Source organism: Bos indicus, chromosome 21, assembly GCF_029378745.1.
Source record: "Bos indicus isolate NIAB-ARS_2022 breed Sahiwal x Tharparkar chromosome 21, NIAB-ARS_B.indTharparkar_mat_pri_1.0, whole genome shotgun sequence".
NCBI classification, from domain to species: domain Eukaryota; kingdom Metazoa; phylum Chordata; class Mammalia; order Artiodactyla; family Bovidae; genus Bos; species Bos indicus.
Genome location: NC_091780.1, coordinates 51,764,521 through 51,785,444, shown reverse-complemented (window position 1 = coordinate 51,785,444; position 20,924 = coordinate 51,764,521). Strand labels below are relative to the sequence as shown.

The window sequence follows — 20,924 nt, the reverse complement described above, 5'->3', positions numbered from 1 at the left end:
GCCTCCCAACAGGACTTCCTTGAAGGAAAGAACACTCATGTGGATGTGTAAGTTCTGGTATGTTTTTGAATTTTTAAAATAAATCAATCTTGTTCTCTGATAGTCACATCTCTTAGACGAGGGGAAGAAAGTAGGTAAGCATAATATTAAAGATAAATTTGAACTCACTGAAAATAACACCATTCAAAATATTTCCCCACATGTATTCACCTTTCATGAGCCTTACATTATATACTTAAAAATATGGAGCATTTCAACTATAGCATAGAGTGGCACTGCCAATTAAAAAAATCAGCAGTATTTTATCAAGCCCTACACTAAGATGTAGGGCAAGTATAAAAATTGGCTTAATTTTTCTTACCTGTAAACAAGGGTGTCATCATAAGTACCATTGTACTGGATTTGAAACATACGTATTCCCGGGATATTTCTTTGAAAATTAAATTTAAGTAGTGCAGTAGATGATGTTGCTTCTGCCACCACAATTTTATCTTGACTCATTTTAGTATCACCGTTACTACTGCTTGCGTTAGAACCTGACTTAGTAGACGTGGAGATGTCTGAAGAACCAGGATCAGGCTCGTGGATATGGTTCGTACTGTTTAGTAAGTGAGGGAGCTTAATGATATGAAGATCCACTGTTTGTGTTGCCTCCCCAGCAGGATTGGAAGCAATGCAGGTAAAAGCACCTGTATCCTTCACAGTCGTTATAAGAATATCAAGTGTTCCATTCTCATACACCAGAGATCTTGTTGCATTTGAAATAAGCTTCCCTTCAGGAGAAATCCAGTGAATTGCAGGTTCGGGGTCTCCCCTGGCTTTGCACCTCAGGGTTGCCCTTTGACCCTCCAGGACTCTCATCTCGTGGGTATGCCGGGTAATGAGAGGAGGCTCACACAAAAACTCTTCCTCAGGAATGGACCAAAAATAGCGGCCAGTTAAAAGTGCTGGAGAAGCACAGGTCTCCAGGTCATCTTCTCTGGATAGACGTCTCAACCACAGCAGTTCGCAATTGCAATGCAAAGGGTTTCCGCCAAAACTTAATGCAAAAGTAGATGGGCTTATGATTCCTGAGGTTGCTAGGACCTGAGCTCTCTGAAAGAGAGGGTCAGGCGGTAGCTTCTGCAGTTTATTTGATGTTACATCTAGCCGAGTCATCTTGTGCAAGTGGGAGAAAGTCCCCTTAGGAATGTTATCAATCATATTGTGGTCCAAACTGAGGGTGTGCAAGCTAACCATCTTCTCAACAGCATCCCATGGAATTGTTTCTAAATTATTATACGACAGATCCAGCTCTTCGAGGGCAAAGACATCATCAAATGCTGTAGAAGAAATTAAAGTCAGCTGATTGTTGTTCAGTATCAAGTGATGGAGATTGGAAAGCCCACTGAACATGTCGTTTGTAATTTTAGTCAATCTGTTGCTATTCAAATGCAATGCCCTCAGATTCCGTAAGTCAGCAAAAGCATGAGGTGTAATAAAACTTATTGTATTCCTGGACAGAGTCAGGTCCACTAAGCTGGTCATATTGGCAAAATCTTTCCTTTTAATATTTGTAACAAAATTGTCTGCCAAACGCAGTTCCACAGTTCTTCTGTCAATGTTTGGTGGCACAAATAAAAGCCCTTTCTTGGCACAAAGGGTTGCAAGATTAGGAGACAAAATCTGACAGACACAACGCTTCGGACAGATCTGAGCTTTCACTGCTATGCCAATGAAAAACAGATAAAAAAGAAATTTTTCCATTGTAGATCAGATTTAAGAGCCTGTAAGAGAAGACAGAATACAGTTTTAGCATCCAATCATCTGAATAGAGTTCATATTCCTAATTAATCTTTTTAATGCAAATTAAAATGTATTCATTTGCTTATTTAATCAAGTAAAAATACTAACTCTGTATTGTCAGTATATAGACACTAGGATAAAAATATACCACTCATGACCTCATGAGTTTTAAAATCAAATGGTGAAAATAAAAAAGTCAACAGATTATTATAATTCTATAAATTAAGTGCTGTTTTTGAAATATGCCCAGGGTACTCCATAGGTTCACAAAAAAGAGATATCCATCCCAGACTGGAGGGCAGGAGATCAGGAAAACTTCTACTAACCTCCTAAAAGACATCTTGTAAATTCAAAAGCTTAGACATATTTAGCAATGTGCAAGTATTTCAATTTATATGTCTGAGCAGAAATAATAAGAGAATATTTGTTAAACTTGTGGCAAGATATTGAAAGTAATTAATTTTTAATTAAATTTTATTCATCTTTACAAACTATCTTGAAAATAGTACAATCTTCACATCCTAACTGCAAATATAGGATCTAGTTCTCAAAAATTAAAAGGCTGCAGATTTACCATAAATGCTCTGAGCTCCTTAAATATTAGAAGGTTTATATATATGAAACATGTATAATATCACATATGAAACAAGTCGCCAGTCCAGGTTCGATGCATGATACTGGATGCTTGGGGCTGGTGCACTGGGACGACCCAGAGGGATGGTATGGGGAGGGAGGAGGGAGGAGGGTTCAGGATGGGGAACACATGTATACCTGTGGTGGATTCATTTTGATATATGGCAAAACCAATACAATATTGTAAAGTTAAAAAATAAAATAAAAAAAAATAAAAATAAAAAAAGGTTTATGTGATATAATGTGGATTTTTGATGATAATTTATAGAAAGCAGTGATCAAAATACTTGACAGTGAGTCCAAGAAGATGTCATATTCCATTTTTCTTTTCTGAAAAATCTCAGTGCACTTATATTTATCCAAATTTAATTTTTAAAAACTTGACAATTTCATTTCCAACTTGATCTTAAGTATTTGCTCTTGAAAAAAACATAAAAATAAAAATACTAACACATATGTGATTAAAATTCTCAAAAAGTATAAGCGGTTTTAAATATGAAAAGGGAAAACAGCTTCAGAAAATCACCCAATTGTTTAATGAATGAAAATATGAAATATGGAATTATTCTAGAAATGATGCACCTAGTTTTATAAACCAAATCCATTCTTATAGCTTTGATTTATTTTATGCCCATTTTATGTCATATTAAATATGGTTGCAATGAATAAGACTGTCCTTCTCCACAAGTGAAATAGTCTTACTTCTGTTTATGACAGAATAAGTAGTACTTTGTCTTTCCACAATAAACAAAATTAAAAAAAAAAAAGAAACTGTACCAAAATATATAAAACTACAGTTTTCAGACATTGGAAGAAAGGAAGCAGAGAACTGTGATCCTTGAAAAAAGGGGGAAAAAAATGAACCTTATCACTGAGCCCTAGAGACACTTTCCAAACCATAGCACAAGGAGGGAAATCAAGGCAAAACATGAACAGTCTTCATCAATTGAACAGGACTGAGCTTGCAGTGCAGAGATCTCAGGTGGCCTGACTTTACGGGGCAAAGTACCACAAATGAGAGGGTGATCAAACAAAGAACTCCAATAATCTCTGTAAGTAGAGACAGGGCAATACATATTAACCATATTGAAACACTATGGGGAAAAAAGCGAACAAAAATTCAGTGACTTGTGGAAAAATATTTTAAAAAGTGAAGCATACATATAATCGGAGTATCAGACGAAAGCTGTAAGGTAGAAATATATTTGGAGAAATAAAGGCAATTGTTCCCAAACATGTGATTATAAAACAACCCCCAAACCCAAGCTTAAAACAAGAAAAACCTACCAAGACATATCACAATCAAACTGCAGATAATCAAAGAGAAAGGAGAAATAATTTTAAAAACCATCACAGAAATAGGACACATTATAAATAAGAACAAGATAGAAATAATGTCTTACTCCTCATTGACTTCTCTTTGGAAACAAAGCAAGATGGAAGACAATGAGAAATCTCTTTAAAGAGCTGCCAGAAAGAAAGGCCTGCCAGACTGGGTGGTGATTTATATATTCATAAATAATGAAGCAAAACAAAAACATTTCAAGAGAAACAAACTGAAAATGTCATTATTAGAAGAACTGCAGTCTAAGAAAATATAAAGGACATTCTCTTCAGGCTGAAGGAAAATTATATCAGACGAAATCTTGAATCCTTATAAGATGTATGAAAAGCAACCGAAATGGTTTATCTGTGGGTAGGTATAAAATATTTCATTATGTTTTACTATGCTTATAAATAGTAATCTGGTGTGGATATAAGTTACAAAAAACATTCACACTAATAATTATGCTGGATAAGCTACAAATTATATATTTAAAAAAAAAAAACATCATAATGCTGAGGATACAAAAATAAACTTAACAGCACTATATTCCAGATAGTGATAGTCCTTGATGAAAGGGAGAGATCCAGAGATGTCCCTTTTCTTTCCCCATCCACAGAAAAGTAATGGGAGAATCCATCAGCCATAAATTGAGGTGAGGCTAAACCAGTTTAACTTTTAACAAACTTAAAAAAAAAAAAAAAAAAAAAAACACTTGATTGTGTTAGGGCAGTATTAGGTTTACAACAAAATTGAGAGAAAGGTTCAGAGGTTTCCCATATACTAACTGCTCCCACACACGGAGAGCCTCCCATATAATCAACAACCCTTACCGAAGTGGTACATGCGTTACAACAGATCAATCTACTTTGGCACACCACAGTCACCTAAAGGTCATAGTTTACATTAGGGTTCATTCTTGGCGCTCTATGTTCTATGGGTTTGGATAAATATATAATGACATATACCCATCATTTTGGAATCACACAGAATATTCTCATTGCCCTAAAAATCTTCTCAGCTCTGTCTATTCATCTCTCCCTACCCAATCCTGGAAATCACTGATCTTTATACTGTTTCCATAGTACTGCCTCTTCAAGAATGTAATAGAGCTGGAATCATACAACATGTAGCTTTTTCAGACTGACTTCTTTTATTTAAGGATTTTAAGATTCCTCCATGTCTCTTCAATGCTTCACAGCTCATTTCCTTTTGGCGCTGAATAATATTCCACTGTCTGGGATGCACCACGGTTTATCAGCTCACTTACTGAAGAACATCTTGGTTGCTCCCAAGTTTTGACAATTATGAATAAAGGTGCAATATACATCCATGTACAGGCTTTTGTGTGGACATATATTTGTTACTCCTTTGGGTGAATACCAAGGAATGCAACTGCTGAACTGCATGGTCAGAACATATTTTATTTTATTAAAAAAAAAAAAAAACAAAGTGGCTGAACCATAATTCCCAGCAGTGATGCGTGAGAATTCCTATTGTATTTCTTCTTTTTCAGCACTTGGTGTCAAGTTACAGATTTTGGTCATTCTAAAGGGTGTATAGTGGAATCTCATTGTTTTACTTTGCATTTCCCTAGAGACATACGATGTGGGCTATCTCTTCATATTTTATTTGTAATGGACCATAGCCTTGTCTAACTCAATGAAACTATGAGCCATGCCATGTAGGGCCATCCAAGACGACAGGTCACAGCAGAGAGTTCTGACAAAACGTGGTCCACTGGAGAAGGGAATGGAAAACCTCTTCAGTGTTCTCGCCTTGAGAACCCCATGAAAAGTATGAAAAGGCAAAAAATAAGACACTGAAAGATGAACTCCCCAGGTCAGTAGGTGCCCAATATTCTACTGGAGATGAGTGGAGAAATAACTCCAAAAAGAATGAAGACACAGAGCCAAAACAAAAACAACACTCAATTGTGGATGTGACTGGTGATGGAAGTAAGGTCCAATGCTGTAAAAAGCAATATTGCATGGGAACCTGGAATGTTAGGTCCATGAATCAAGGCAAATTGGAAGTGGTCAAACAGGAGAAGGCAAGAGTGAACATCAACATTTTATGAATCAGCGAACTAAAATGGACTGGAATGGGTGAATTTAACTCAGAAGACCATCATATCTACTACCATGGGCAAGAATCCCTTAGAAGAAATGGAGTAGCCATCATAGTCAAAAAAAGAGTCTGAAATGCAGTACTTGGATGCAATCTCAAAATGACAGAATGATCTCTTTTCGTTTCCAAGGCAAATTATTCAATATCACAGTAATGCAAGTCTCTGCCCCAACCAGTAAGGCTGAAGAAGCTGAAGGTGAACAGTTCTATGAAGACCTACAAGATCTTCTAGAACTAACACCCAAAGAAGATGTCTTTTTCATTACAAGGGACTGGAATGCAAAAGTAGAAAGTCAAGAAACACCTGGAGTAACAGGCAAATTTGGCTTGGAGTACAGAATGAAGCAGAGCAAAGGCTAATAGAGTTTTGCCAAGAGAATACACTGGTCATAGCAAACACCTTCTTCCAACAATACAAGAGAAGACTACACATGGACATCAACAGATGGTCAACACCGAAATCAGATTGATTATATTCTTTGCAGCCAAAGATGGAGAAGCTCTATAAGGTCAGCAAAAACAAGATCAGAAGCTGACTGTGGCTCAGATCACGAACTCCTTATTGCCAAATTCAGACTGAAATTGAAGAAAGTAGGGAAAACCACTAGACCATTCAGGTATGACCTAAATCAAATCCCTTGCGATTATACAGTGGAAGTGAGAAACAGATTTAAAGGACTAGATCTGATAGACAGAGTGCCTGAAGAACTATGGATGGGGGTTCGTGACATTGTACAGGAGACAGGGATCAAGAATATCCCCAAGAAACAGAAATGCAAAAAAGCAAATGGCTGTCTGAGGAGGCCTTACAAATAGCTGTGAAAAGAAGAGAAGCAAAAAGCAAAGGAGAAAAGGAAAGATATAAACATCTGAATGCAGAGTTCCAAAGAATAGCAAGGAGAGATAAGAAAGCCTTCCTCAGTGATCAATGCAAAGAAATAGAGGAAAACAACAGAATGGGAAAGACTAGAGATCTCTTCAAGAAAATTAGAGACACCAAGGGGACATTTCATGCAAAGATGGGCTCGATAAAGGACAGAAATGGTATGGACCTAACAGAAGCAGAAGATATTAAGAAGAGGTGGCAAGAATACACAGAAGATCTGTACAAAAAAATTCTTCACGACCCAGATAATCACAATGGTGTGATCATTCACGTAGAGCCAGACAACCTGGAATGTGAAGTCAGGGCCTTAGGAAGCATTACTACAGACAAAGCTAGTGGAGGTGATGGAATTTGAGTTGAGCTATTCCAAATCCTAAAGATGATGCTGTGAAAGTGCTGCACTCAATATGCCAGCAAATTTGGAAAAATCAGCAGTTATCCAAACAGGACTGGAAAAGGTCAGTTTTCATTCCAAAACCAAAGAAAGGCAATGCTGAAGAATGCTCAGACTACTGCACAATTGCACTCATCTCACACGCTAGTAAAGTAATGCTCAAAATTCTCCAAGCCAGGCTTCAGCAATATGTGAATCATGAACTTCCAGATGTTAAAGCTGGTTTTAGAAAAGGCAGAGAAACCAGAGATCAAATTGCCAACATCTGCTGGATCATCAAAAAAACAATAGAGTTCCAGAAAAACATCTATTTCTGCTTTATTGACTATGCCAAAGCCTTTGACTGTGTGGATCACAATAAACTGTGGAAAATTCTGAAAGAGATGGGAATACCAGACCACTTGACCTGCCTCTTCAGAAATCTGTATGCAGGTCAGGAAGCAACAGTTAGAACTGAACATGGAACAACAGACTGGTTCCAAATAGGAAAAGGAGTATGTCAAGGCTGTATATTGTCACCCCGCTTATTTAACTTATATGCAGAGTACATCATGAGAAACGCTGGGCTGGATGAAGCACAAGCTGGAATCAAGATTGCTGGGAGAAATATCAATAACCTCAGATATGCAGATGACACCATCCTGTGCCAGAAAGTGAAGAACTAAAGAGCTTCTTGATGAAAGTGAAAGAGGAGAGTGAAAAAGTTGACTTAAAGATCAACATTCAGAAAACTAAGAACATGGCATCTGGTCCCACCACTTCATGGCAAATAGATGGGGAAACAGTGGAAACAGTGGCATACATTATTTTTTTGGCAGGGCTCCAAAATCACTGCAGATGGTGACTGCCACTTTGAAATTAAAAGAGGCTTCCTCTTTAGAAGAAAATTTATGAGCAACCTAGACAGCATATTAAAATGAAGAGATATTACTTTTCCAACAATAGTCTAACTAGTCAAGGTTATGGTTTTTCCAGTAGTCATGTATGTATGTGAGAGTTGGACTACAAAGAAAGCTAAACACCGAAAAATTGATGCTTTTGAACTGTGGTGTTGGAGAACTCTTTAGCATCCCTTTGACTGCAAGGAGATTCAACCAGTCCATCCTAAAGGAGATAAGTCCTTAGTGTTCATTGGAAGGACTGGTGTTGAAGCTGAAACTCCACACTTTGGCCAACTGATGGGAAGAACTGACTCATTTGAAAAGACCCTGATTTTGGGAAAGATTGAATGTGGGAGGAGAAGGGTACAACAGAGGATGAGATGGTTGGAGGGCATCACCAACTCAATGGACATGAGTTTGGGTGAACTCCAGGAGCTGGTGATGGACAGGGAGGTCTGGAGTACTGCAGTCCATGGGGTCGTAAAGAGTCAGACATGACTGAGGGACTGAACTGAAGTGATATCTTTTCTTTGGTGAGGTATCTCTTAAAGTCTGGCCTGTTTTTAATCATTTTTTATTATTGAGTTTTAAGAGTTTCTTTGTACATTTTTGATAACAGTCTTTAACAGATTTGTCTTTTGCAAATACCTTGTATGTGAAAAGGCACCACCATATACAAGGTCATCTAGGTTTCCTCGCGTGTTATCTTCTAGGAGTTTTATACTAGTGTGTCACATGCTCTGCAATTTAGCCGAGCCTGCAGTTTGTTACTGTGTTACTGTCGTTCAGTTCACCATAGCTTCTAATGTTCTGAGAGCATGGTTGGGAATTTCCTATTCAGTAAGACATGAATCTTAGCACTAGCATGGTTTTGGAGACCTGCCTCTTTTGCACAGATGAGCTTTCTGATTTCCAAACTTTTGGAGAGCTCATCCTGCTTTATGGCTGCTTCCAGCTTTTTGGTGACCAAGGAGATCTCCTTGATCTTTATTCTCACCCCTAGACTTCTCTGCTTTGGGTTGTAAGTGAGCTGTTCTTCAAGCCTGTGGTTGAAAGTCAGACATATCTGTATGGGAGGAGAGGGATTGATCTTTCCTTTCTCTTTCGTTCCTTTTTCTCTCCTTTCTCTCCCTTTCTCTCTCTCTCTCTCTCTCTCTTGGTTTTTAGATCTAAAACCAGAGTGATTTTTAGTTTCTGTTCTTCAGCTTCTTATTAATTCTTCCAGACCTGAAAGTCTTTGTCGCCTAGAGGATTCATTTCAATCTTCCTTTCCTTCCCTAATTCTTCCTCAATATTTTCCTTATCTGAAAATATAATCTACTGAGGGAAATTGTCTCATAAAGACAGAGGGCAAAATGCTGGTTACCAAGGGCTGAGGCGTGGAGGAATTGAGGAGATGTTGTTTAAGGGGTATAGACCTGCAGCTAGTAGATAAATAATTCCTAAATATCTATGCACAATATAGTGATTGCAGACAACAACACTGTATTATAAACGACAAAGTCACTAAGAGACTATAACTTAATTACTCCCACTGAAAAAAAGAAGTGAGAAGCACATGCATGATAGGGGTGTTAGCTAACACTACATTGGCAATCATATTGTTGTATATAAATGTATCAAGTCAACACATTTTACACCTTAAACTTACACAGTGGTATATGACAGTTATATCTCATTTAAAAAATATTTTGAAGTCCTAGCCTCAAGTACTTGTGAATGAATATAAGTGAACCCATATGGTTCAAACCCTTGTTGTTCAAGGGTCAACTGTATATGTGCATTTAGAATAGGAAAAACTAATATATAGTAATAGAAATCAATTCTATTGATTGTCGTTGTCTAGTTGGAGGACAGTAGATTGACTGGGAAAGAGTACAAGAAAATCGGGGGCAGGGTCATAGAAATATTCTATATCTTATTTGTGACATTCATAAGAATTCATTGGCCATACATTTAAAATGGGTGCATTTTCTTTATGTCACGTTTTCCTCACCACAGTTGGTTAAACCTAAAAGAGGAAATACAAGTTTTCTATTATGTTTCCAAACATTGATTTAAAGGAAGAAGAATTTATAAAATGACAAATCATTGGTAGTTAATCAAAATTTAGTCGTATTTTAGAAATACACATTTCCTTAGGTCTGTCGTATATCTTCAAAGATGTGATTATATTTTAACTAAAATTGTGCACCTTATTTCACAATCTGATTTACTTCATCAGGCAACATATTTACTGCCTGATACAATATCATCTCACTGCTGATACAATGAATGGCAAAGTAACAATATATTTAGAATAAAATGTGCACCACTTTCTTAATTCTGTGTTTACTTTTTGTTGAAGTGAGACCTGTAATGACAGAAGCATATGAATTGTGATCAATTAGCTTTTCCATGTATCTTAGGACAGGGTGAAAATTTCTAACTTTATAAAAAGATAGGAGATAGGGATCACATAAAGAAACAGAGCTTTCATTTCCTACAAATTCAAATTAAAAGAAATTAAAAGATGCTTGCTCCTTGGAAGAAAAGCCATGAGAAACCTAGACAGCATATTAAAAAGCAGAGACATTACTTTGCCGACAAAGATCCATATGAGTCAAAGTTATGGTTTTTCCAGTAGTCATGTATGGATGTGAGGTTTGGACCATAAAGTCGGCTGAGCGCTGAAGAATTGATGCTTTTGAACAGTGGTGTTGGAGTAGACTCTTGAAGAGTCCCTTGGACTGCAAGGAAATAAAACCAGTTGATACAGGAAATCAACCCTGAATATTCACTGGAAGGACTGAAGCTGAAGTTCCAAATACTTTGGCTACCTGATGCGAACAGCTGACTCACTGGAAGATATTCTGATGCTGAGAAAGACTGAAGGCAGGAGGAGAAGGGGACGACAGAGGGTGAGATGGCTGGATGGCAGCACTGACTCAATGGACATGAGTTTGAGCAAGCTCTGGGAGATGGTGAAAGACAGGGAAGCCTGGCAGGCTACAGTCCATGGGGTTGTAAAGAGTCAGACATGATTGAACGACTGAACAACAAGTTCAAAAATTAATCCTTGACATTTTTTAGATTAATATATTAGCACTTGAAGAAATAAATGTGACTAGAAGAGCAGAGTAGTTGCTATGCTTTGTTTTCATAACTTAAACATTTATAAAGGCCATTAAACACAGTATCCTCATTCTTTTTATTTACATATACTTCTTTTTTAGATTATTTTCCATTATAGGTTATTACAAGATACAGAGTATAGACATGATCCTCATTCTTATCTAGTTAATTGGAACTTCTAAAACAATTTGTTGCCTTTTCTAAATAGTTAAATGCAACCAACAAAGATCCTTTTAATAATATTTATTATTAATAATAACATTATTAATAATAATAACCCTTTAATAATATTATTTGAGTAGGGCTGTAACTCAGTAAATAGTCATACAATATAGCTCTTTAGATAAAATTTACATGTCTCTATATTATATGTTCTTTGAAGCTAGTTCCTCTGGGACACAAAAGTGACACATTTACAAAGAAGTGTCTATCACCTACAAACTGGAAAATCACTTTCCAGTACTGCACCCTTCTTCCAGCCCATGGCTACTACCTAACATATGCTCAAGAGAATCAGTATTTATTTGGCAACTAGAACAGGATATAAAAGAGAATTTAGATCTTACAACCAACTGAGAATATAATCTATTCTCTGCAGAAACCAATATGGCACCGATTTATATGTTGAGTTAAAGGAAAGCTCCCCGGCTCCTCAGGAGCTGCCTTGCTATCATTCAGTAGAGCTCTACCAATTTAATTAGTGTCCCTTTGCTCAGGTTAATGCCTGCGAACAGGTGCTGATGCCTGCTGACACTGATGAGTTGTTTTAGGATGTGTCAGAATGGTTCCTTTATGGCAAAGGACATTTCACAATACAGTTTAGATAATGAATTTGAAAGTTGTTTCAAACAGTTTAAATTTCACCCTAATTTTTATTCTATTAATAGAAGGACTACCAATGATAACGTTTATAGCAAAACATGTACTCAGGATATTGCAATTAAACCTGCTAAATTCAGGCCTCAAAATAAGACATATATAGCCTAGAACAATCATCCTTTGATCTTTGATTATAAAGTGGCTAGTAAAATTCCTAAGCACATTGAACATAATAAATTTTGAAGATTCGCTCATACATTCATTCATTCATTTTTTTTAATTCAGTTTCTGTGGAGACTATCAAAAATTGCTAATGCCAACTATATTTCAAGTCGTAACGGGGGGGTACTGGGAAAAGTTTTCAATTAGTAATAATCATGCCTCGGATAAACATCATTGGCTATGATACTGCCACTGCGCAAAGCTCATTCATTCATTTTTAAAATTAATTTCAGCAAGACTTATTTAGCTTCTGCACCGTGTACAAGGTGTTTTGCTAGAATCTATCAAGCTTAGAAGGCTGGGATCTGATTAGACAAACACATTCACAATTAGTATAATAAAAGGCATGGTGAAAAATTCTAACTCATCATACATTTTGATACTTACATTTACACAATTCTAAAGGGTCTGTCAGTTAATACAGCATCTTGTGGTTTTTCTTCTCAACATGTACATGCATACAGGTATGCATTTTTAACTCAACATGGCATATATGTATATAAACATATATTATTTACACTAAAGAACAAGAGACCAGTTACTTAGGCAAACTAAATTTTTTAAAAATAGCTACCATTGATAGGGCACAGGTAACATTAAGGAAGTAATGGTCTTTTATTTATAGGTGAGGAAACAAGATTGAGATGCTAAGTGATAATTAAGCCGGTTTACTAAGTGGAATATTTGCCATGCTTTATCTAATTAATAGATGTGCAAATATTTCATCACTTCTCTGCTTTTAAAAATTAAGGTGAATGCTACACAGATAATGTTTTATTTCTCTTATGAAATGTTTTTAATATTAATTTTGTTAGCTTATATTAGAAAGCTAAAATATACTTGCTATGCAATGTACTTATACAAAATCTCATTTAATCCTTGCACAGCTCCATATAAAGTACTATCTTTCTTCCCGTTTTATATGATGAAATCAAATTTAAGAAATTTAAGTAATCTCCTCAAGAGATTTCTTGAGATTCTTACAGAAAGAGAGAGATTTCTTACAGAAAGTAAACAAAAAGGTAGCTTTAAGATGGAGATATATTTACTTCCAAAACCCATACTGTTTCTAGGATAAGATGAGGTCACATATATATTACTTTTATTGTGTTTTCCTGATTATGTAGCATTTGGATATAAAGAGATTGATCCAACATTGATTCCTTACGCTCATCAAGTGACTTACTCCTTTTTTCCTGGTCTCTCTTCTTAATCAAGTTGCATCTGACAGACTACTATGGTGCTGACAGATGACTATGGTGGAGACTTAAGAGCATACTGAATGACAACCCAGATGTCACATTTAACCAGTCATTCATTTTTCTTTGGTGTGTCAAGATATAACTGAAGTTACCCAAATACTTAAATACATAAGATTCCTTTAAGAATATAAATTCCATCTCAGAAAGGAGAGTGACTTCTGTGTATCAAGAGGTCTCAGCATTCTCCCAGTGAGGTGGGTTGAGTTGTCCCTTTACTTGCCCACTTAGGAGTTTGCCTGCAGAGACTCTGTAATGTCACTGACTGTCCATGCATCCTGAAGGTCAGTACAACTGGTAACTCTGAAGGAGAATGCGTTCTCTCTTGCAGACAAGCTTGGAGAGAGACAGTGGTCTAGAACAGGCCAGTGCTAAGAGTTTGTGAAGGCTTCCAAAAGTGCTAGAACAATAGTAGTTTAGAGTTGGGCCAGCTGGCACAGATGATAAGTGGTTTCCTAAAATGAACTGATGGTAAGCACTCCTTATAGGGGTTTAGCTGTAACTGAAAACTATTTGGGAAGGGGAAGGGGGAATGTGTGTATAAAAATGCAAAATAATTTATACTGAAAACTTGCACTAATGAGTACAGTAGTGCTGCTAAGGGACAGGTATAGGTATAATTAATCTGACGGGGTAGATGGTTATTTGTTTCACAGAATAATTTGATAACCTACTATGTGTGTGAATGGTGAGTGCCCCAAGTCATGGATTTTACAGGGGCAATGAAATAAGGAATATATACCCAGGAGTGGAATTTCTGGTTCATATGGTAGCTCTATTTTTTTTTTTTTTTGAGAACCTCCATGCTATTTCTCACAGTGGTAGCACCAATTTACATTCCCACTAACAGTGTAGGAGGGTTCCCTTTTATCCACATCCTCACTAATTTTTGTTATTTGTGTTCTGTTTGGTGATAGTCATACTGACCAGTGTGCGGTGATATCTCACTGTTGCTCTGATTTGCATTTTTCTGATAATTAATGATGTTGAGTATATTTTCATGTGCTTGTTGGACATGCATGTCCTCTTTGGAAATGTCTATTTAGGTCTTCTACCACTGGTTCCAAATAGGAAAAGGAGTTCGTCAAGGCTGTATATTGTCACATTGCTTATTTAAATTATATGCAGAGTACATCATGAGAAATGCTGGACTGGAAGAAACACAAGCTGGAATCAAGATTGCTGGGAGAAATATCAATAACCTCAGATATTCAGATGACACCACCCTTATGGCAGAAAGTGAAGAGGAACTCAAAAGCCTCTTGATGAAACTGAAAGTGGAGAGTGAAAAAGTTGGCTTACAGCTCAACATTCAGAAAACGAAGATCATGGCATCTGGTCCCATCACTTCATGGGAAACAGATGGGAAAACAGTGGAAACAGTGTCAGACTTTATTTTTTGGGGGCTCCAAAATCATTGCAGATGGTGACTGCAACCATGAAATTAAAAGACACTTACTCCTTGGAGGGAAAGTTATGTCCAACCTAGATAGCATATTCAAAAGCAGAGACATTACTTTGCCAACAAAGGTCCGTCTAGTCAAGGCTATGGTTTTTCCTGTGGTCATGTATGGATGTGAGAGTTGGACTGTGAAGAAGGCTGAGCGTCGAAGAACTGATGCTTTTGAATTGTGGTGTTGGAGAAGACTCTTGAGAGTCCCTTGGACTGCAAGGAGATCCAACCAGTCCATTCTGAAGGAGATCAGCCCTGGGTGTTCTTTGGAAGGAATGATGCTAAAGCTGAAACTCCAGTACTTTGGCCACCTCATGTGAAGAGTTGACTCATTGGAAAAGACTCTGATGCTGGGAGGCATTGGGGGCAGGAGGAGAAGGGGACAACAGAGGATGAGATGGCTGGATGGCATCACTGACTCGATGCACGTGAGTCTGCGTGAAGTCTGGGAGTTGGTGATGGACAGGGAGGCCTGGCGTGCTCGATTCATGGGGTCACAAAGAGTCGGACACGAATGAGGGACTGAACTGAACTGAACCACTTAAATTGGGTTATTTGTTTTTTGATGTTGATTTCTATGACCTGTTTATATATTTTGGGTATTAAAATGTTATCAATCATATTATTTGCAAATTATTTTCTCTCACTCAGTAGGCTGTCTTTTTGCTTTGTTGATAGTTTGCTGTGCAAACACTTTTAAGTTTAATTAGGAAAACATTAAGTAGAGAAGATACATTCACCTCAATGTTCACAGCAGCATTTACAATTAGCAAGATATGGAAGTAAACTAAGTGTCCATCAACAAAAGAGCAGATAAAGAAGACGCGGTATATATATCTACACAAACACCGACACACACACAATGAAATACTACTCAGACACAAAAAAGAAGGAATTTTTACAATTTGCACCAACATAGATGGACTTGGAGGGTATTGCGCTAAGTGCAGTAAGTCAGACAGATGATCAAGCTTACGTGGCAGTCTGGATGAGAGGGGAGTTTGGGGGAGAATGGGCACATGTATATCTATAGATGCATCGCACTGCTGTGCATCTGAAACTATCAAGACATTGTTAATTGGCTATACTTCAAAATGAAGTAAAAAGTTATTTAAAAAGCCAGACATTATAGTCCACCCTTCCCCTCTGGCATCCTTACACATCCCCTTATATACTATATATATAAGTATATGCCATACTTATCTACAAATAAAGTCATATTTCTAGGAAAAGATGTCAGACAGAGAGCGACAAATACTGCATGATGTCACTTAAATGTGGAATCTAAAAATAAAATGAGCCAGTGAAAGTAAAAATAAAGAAGCCGACTCACAGATATAGTACATGCTAGTGGTTACCAGTGGGGAGACAGAAGCAGAGGGCAATAGAGGGCAAAGGGATTACAAACTATTGTGTGTAAAATAAATAAGCCACAAGCATGTATTATACAGCACAGAGCATATAGACAGTCTTTTGCACTAAATAAATGGAATATAACCTACAAACTTGTGCATCACTATGTTGTATACCTGTAACTTACATAATACTGTACATCAACCATAATTCAGGTCAAAAATTTTTTTAAAAAAATAAAAAGGGATAGCCAAACAACAAAGGTTTTGTAAGATGGTGAAAGGCATGGGGCTTTCAAATGAGAAAGCTCTCAGATAAAGAGTATCTTGTTAGCTGGGGTATCACACTGTTGCTCCCCATCAACTTCAAATCTGAAGAAGCATGCTCCCCCTGTATCAATGCTCTGTGGAAAACAGCAGGATAAACATGTTCCACATCAGACTTGGTACTGAATGATGAGAAAACTGAGTCTCATTGAAGGTCTGAAAATATTAGTCATTGAAGACTGCAATCAGACTTAATATGCCAGTTTCTTTCTATTGCATCTCACTGCAGGTAATGAGTTTTCAATGGACACAGGAAGAGAAAGGTCTAGGGCATGGACCATTATCGCAGATGTGAAATGCAATGAAATCAACTCTCCTGTGATTGAGAGTCATAGAAGACCCCAGCTTTCTTCCAATTTCCAAGAACAGGGCAGCTCCTCTCTCAGGATGCACCTTGTTTTTAAGGCAACTTGGAAGAACATCATGAGGGTTACAATACAAATCCGAATGCCATTCATCAGTGTTTTAAATCTAGTAAATGATTTAGTGCTTTATCCATTTTTCTTTGAAATTCTGAAAGGTGACTCTCTGAGCCTTTGAGATGTTATGCTATCCATTATGTTTCAGTTTCCCAAAGGTGTTTAACATTTCATGTATCTAGTCTCTGTGGTTATATTGGTGCTGTTGTGCTGTTGCCATAGCAATTAAAGAGGCACAGTAGTGTAGCAATGCAGACAGAAGGATCTGCACAGAGATGTTGTTTGACATAATTCAGGCCTCTAGAAATCTGGATAATTCTTCCGGAAAAAAAAATATGGTTTAGACTTCATCTTGATATTATTGTGGGCATGCATGCAGCCAAGTTTTCACCAATGGGAAATTCAGTTCAGAAGCTGAAAAAAATGGGAGAGGAAAGAAAGGCATACATACATACAGAGGAAGGAGTGACTTTACTGAGGGTTTATATACTAAATATGTGTGCTGGTGGAAAGTTCCGGCAGTACTCCTACAGAAATATTTTGACAAACTGATACCATATGGAAGCTTTTATATCACTGAAATCATTATGTTTTCTCTCTCTCTCTCTCCTTCTTGCTCTCTCACTCTTCTCGTTCCTCGTCTCTATCCCTCCCTCCCTCCCACTTACCTCTCTCTCCTCCATCTCACTTAAAGACACGCACCATTCTCAGTCTTTTCATTTATTTATTTTTATTTGAGTAGAGTTGCTTTACACTGCTGTGTTAGTTTCTGCTATAAAGCGAAGTGAATCAACCACATGTACACATATATACCTTCCTTTTTGAATTTCCTTCCCATATAGGTCACTATAGAACAACGAGTACAGTTCCCTGGACTATACGGTAGGTTCTCATTACTTGTCTGTTTTATATATAGTAGTGTATATATGTCAATCCCAATCTCCCAGTTCATCTCCCTTGACTCACTCTTTTTAGATGTTCCTTTTTTTTTGTATTAACATTGTTTGGCCCTTTACAACATAATGATCATTTCAAATTTGACACAATGCATATTTTTAACAGTAACATAAGAATACTATATAAAAAGTCCACGTCCAGATATATAAAAATGTAAATATAAGAAATAACTGAGTAAAGGATACAAACAGGTAATTCACAGGAGCCTGGACCACTCCTGCTCTCTTTCGGTATTGAACTGTCAACATATCCACTCTACTTTGATTTCTAAAAAACAAAATCTCAAAATTAGCATGTCTACAACTGAGCTCCTAATTTCCTCTCTCAAATCTGCTTTCCTTATACTGTAGTACTTCTCTCTAATTATAGGTCAGTTGCTTTCTTTTCAAAGCCTAGACCCAAACGTTGGAATTATTCATTACTTCTCTTTCTGTTATATACTAAATCCAGTTCATTAATCCTAGACTGTACAGTAAAAATATACACGTGATGGGATCATATCATACCTGCCTCTGACATTTCCTCATCTTTCACCTGGAATATAACAGTCATCTCCTAACTAGTTGACCTGCTTTGGCCACTGTCCTCCTCCACTCTGTTTTCTATAAAGCAGTCAGAATGATCTTGCTAAAACTTAAAGCAGATCAAAAACTTTCTACTTGCTTCCCATCTCACTTGGAGAAAATGCTCAGGTTCTTCTACTGGCCGCCAATTCCTACGTGGTCTGGTTACCGCTATGTCTCAGATTTCAGAAATTCTCTGGCCTTGGTTCACTTCACTCCTGTCAGATTGGCCAAACAGATTTGCTGTTTCTCAAACATACTGGGCGAAAGTGTCAGTAGCTCAGTTGTGTGCAACTCTTTGCAACCCCATGGACTGCAGCCAGGCTCCTCTGTCCATGGAAATCTCCAGGCAAGAAGACTGGAGTGGGTTACCGTTTCCTTCTCCATACTGGGCGAACTATTGCTCAACTCTTTGCACTCCCTCCTCTTTTCTGGATCTCACCATCTCTCTTAAAGAGTATGTGTACTTTCTTTCAATCATCAATTCCTTCCAGCTTTTACTAAAGTGTCACCTTCAAAGTGGGCCCACCCTATTTAAATTATAAGTCCTCACTCTCCAATTCCTTACTTTATTTTCCTCCATAACAATCACCATCATCTCACTGTTCATACATTTTGCTTATCTTTGTCTATTTTCTGACTCAGCAAATAAAATGCAAGTTTCATGAGGGCAGAGATTTTTCTCTTTCATTCACCATTGTATCCTCAACATCTAGAGGAAGGGTTGGAACAAAAAAGACTCTCAATAAATACTGAGTGAAGGAATGATTTGGAAACCCAGCTGTTTAGCAAGTGTCTGAGAAAGTTTTCAAAGTTTTAGTAATTAAAATGTGAATTACAATGCTGTTTTCTAAAACACTTATGGGTTTTAAATGATAATATCTACGCTGGTGAGAATACAATGAAGAAATATTCTCACACATTGCCAGAGGTAGTATACACTTAGGATTTTATGCCATCTAAAATGAAAAAGATCCTGGAGGTTGGAGAAATAGGTAAAGCATAGAATAGAGAAATAAGAAAAAGTCCAGTATTGATAGGCTTTTGACAAGGGAGATAACTGATGAATCCAGCAGCCTTGAGTTGTGAGGGAAACTCAGTAAGCAGTAGAGGATGTTTTTATTGTATATGGGCTATGCAATCTCCTCTTGTACTCACAAAAAAACCCTGCATAAAGTTTTCATGATTTTCAAATGCTCCTGGGTTTGGAGCTTGTTTTACCTATGCTAGCCTCTGCTAGCCCGTGCCTGAAGACAAGGGCTTGAACCAAATTTATTCACCTCACATATACATCTATTTAACAAAACAATTGGCTTATAATAGCTGCTCCATGAGTGGAAGCCTCAGCATCAGTCATCATGGCAGTAGCATACCGACTGATAACAACAGTAATATTGAGAAGACTCTTTGGCTCAGATGGTAAAGAATCTGGCTGCAATGGGGGAGACCTAGGTTTGATCCCTGGATCGGGAATATCCTCTGGAGAAGGGAATGGCTACCTACTCCAGTATTTTTGCCTGGAGAATTCCATGGACAGAGGAGCCCAGTGGTCTATAGTCCATGGGGCCACAGAGTCAGACATGACTGAGCAACTAACATTATTATCAAGTTTATGGCAAATTATAATATTATACATTGGTTCAGTTACTTTTTAATCAAAACATTAAATATCTGTGTAAGAACCTCAATGAAGTAGAATTTAGACAGCTGTGTGCTTGGTAAAAAAACAGAATATGCAATTTTATATTGGAGATATATAAATTTATATATTATATAAATATAAATATTTATATATTTTTATAATTATATAAAAATATAAATTTCTATTTATATTGGAGATATATGTATCTCCAAGCCTACATCTACATGAGTACCTGTATGTGTAAATGAGTGTGTGTGTGTGTGTGTAAAGCACTGGTTTCCTTTTCAATATCTTCTCTCCTTTAGTAACAGAATCCCAATTTCCCCTGGAATATTGCTTCCTAGAATGAACAGTTTATTTTCTAGCTTCTTTTGCAGAAAAATACAGTCAAGTGAGTCACTTCTTTCCCATGAGGTATAAGGGAAAACGTTGACAAGAACTCCAGAGAAGGCATGTTAAAGGGAAGCGACTGACACTGAATTGTTACTTGTCCTTTTGGTCCATCTGCCTTCTTCTGAACTGTAATTGGAACATGATCCCAGGAACTCTAGCAGCCAACTTAGACACCAAGGTGACACTGAAGACGGGTGTCATGAGTTAGGATGATGGAGGAGGCCTTCCTGATTATCACGACCAGCTCTGGGTTACCTTCTAGAAAGTTTAAACTACCGTTTTGCAAAGTCTCTCCCTGGTAGCTCAGCTGGTAAAGAATCTGCCTGCAATGCAGGAGACCCCAGTTCTATTCCCGGGCTGGGAAGTTCCCC

At 37.3% G+C, this 20,924-nt stretch overlaps 1 protein-coding gene and 1 non-coding gene across 3 annotated transcripts in view; both read right to left on the bottom strand.

The window, feature by feature from the left end:
- LRFN5 (leucine rich repeat and fibronectin type III domain containing 5) overlaps nucleotides 1-20,924 on the bottom strand; it is a 318,530-nt gene that overhangs the window by 15,573 nt on the left and 282,033 nt on the right. For both annotated transcript variants that reach the window (XM_070775496.1, XM_070775497.1), the window contains exon 3: nucleotides 362-1,766. In XM_070775496.1, coding sequence (XP_070631597.1) covers nucleotides 362-1,746 — 1,385 coding nt within the window. In that variant the 5' untranslated portion in view covers nucleotides 1,747-1,766. The remainder of the gene's footprint in view (nucleotides 1-361; nucleotides 1,767-20,924) is intronic.
- LOC139178508 (U4 spliceosomal RNA) lies at nucleotides 12,252-12,392 on the bottom strand. The gene has a single exon (XR_011562894.1). It is a non-coding gene; the product is annotated as a U4 spliceosomal RNA (small nuclear RNA).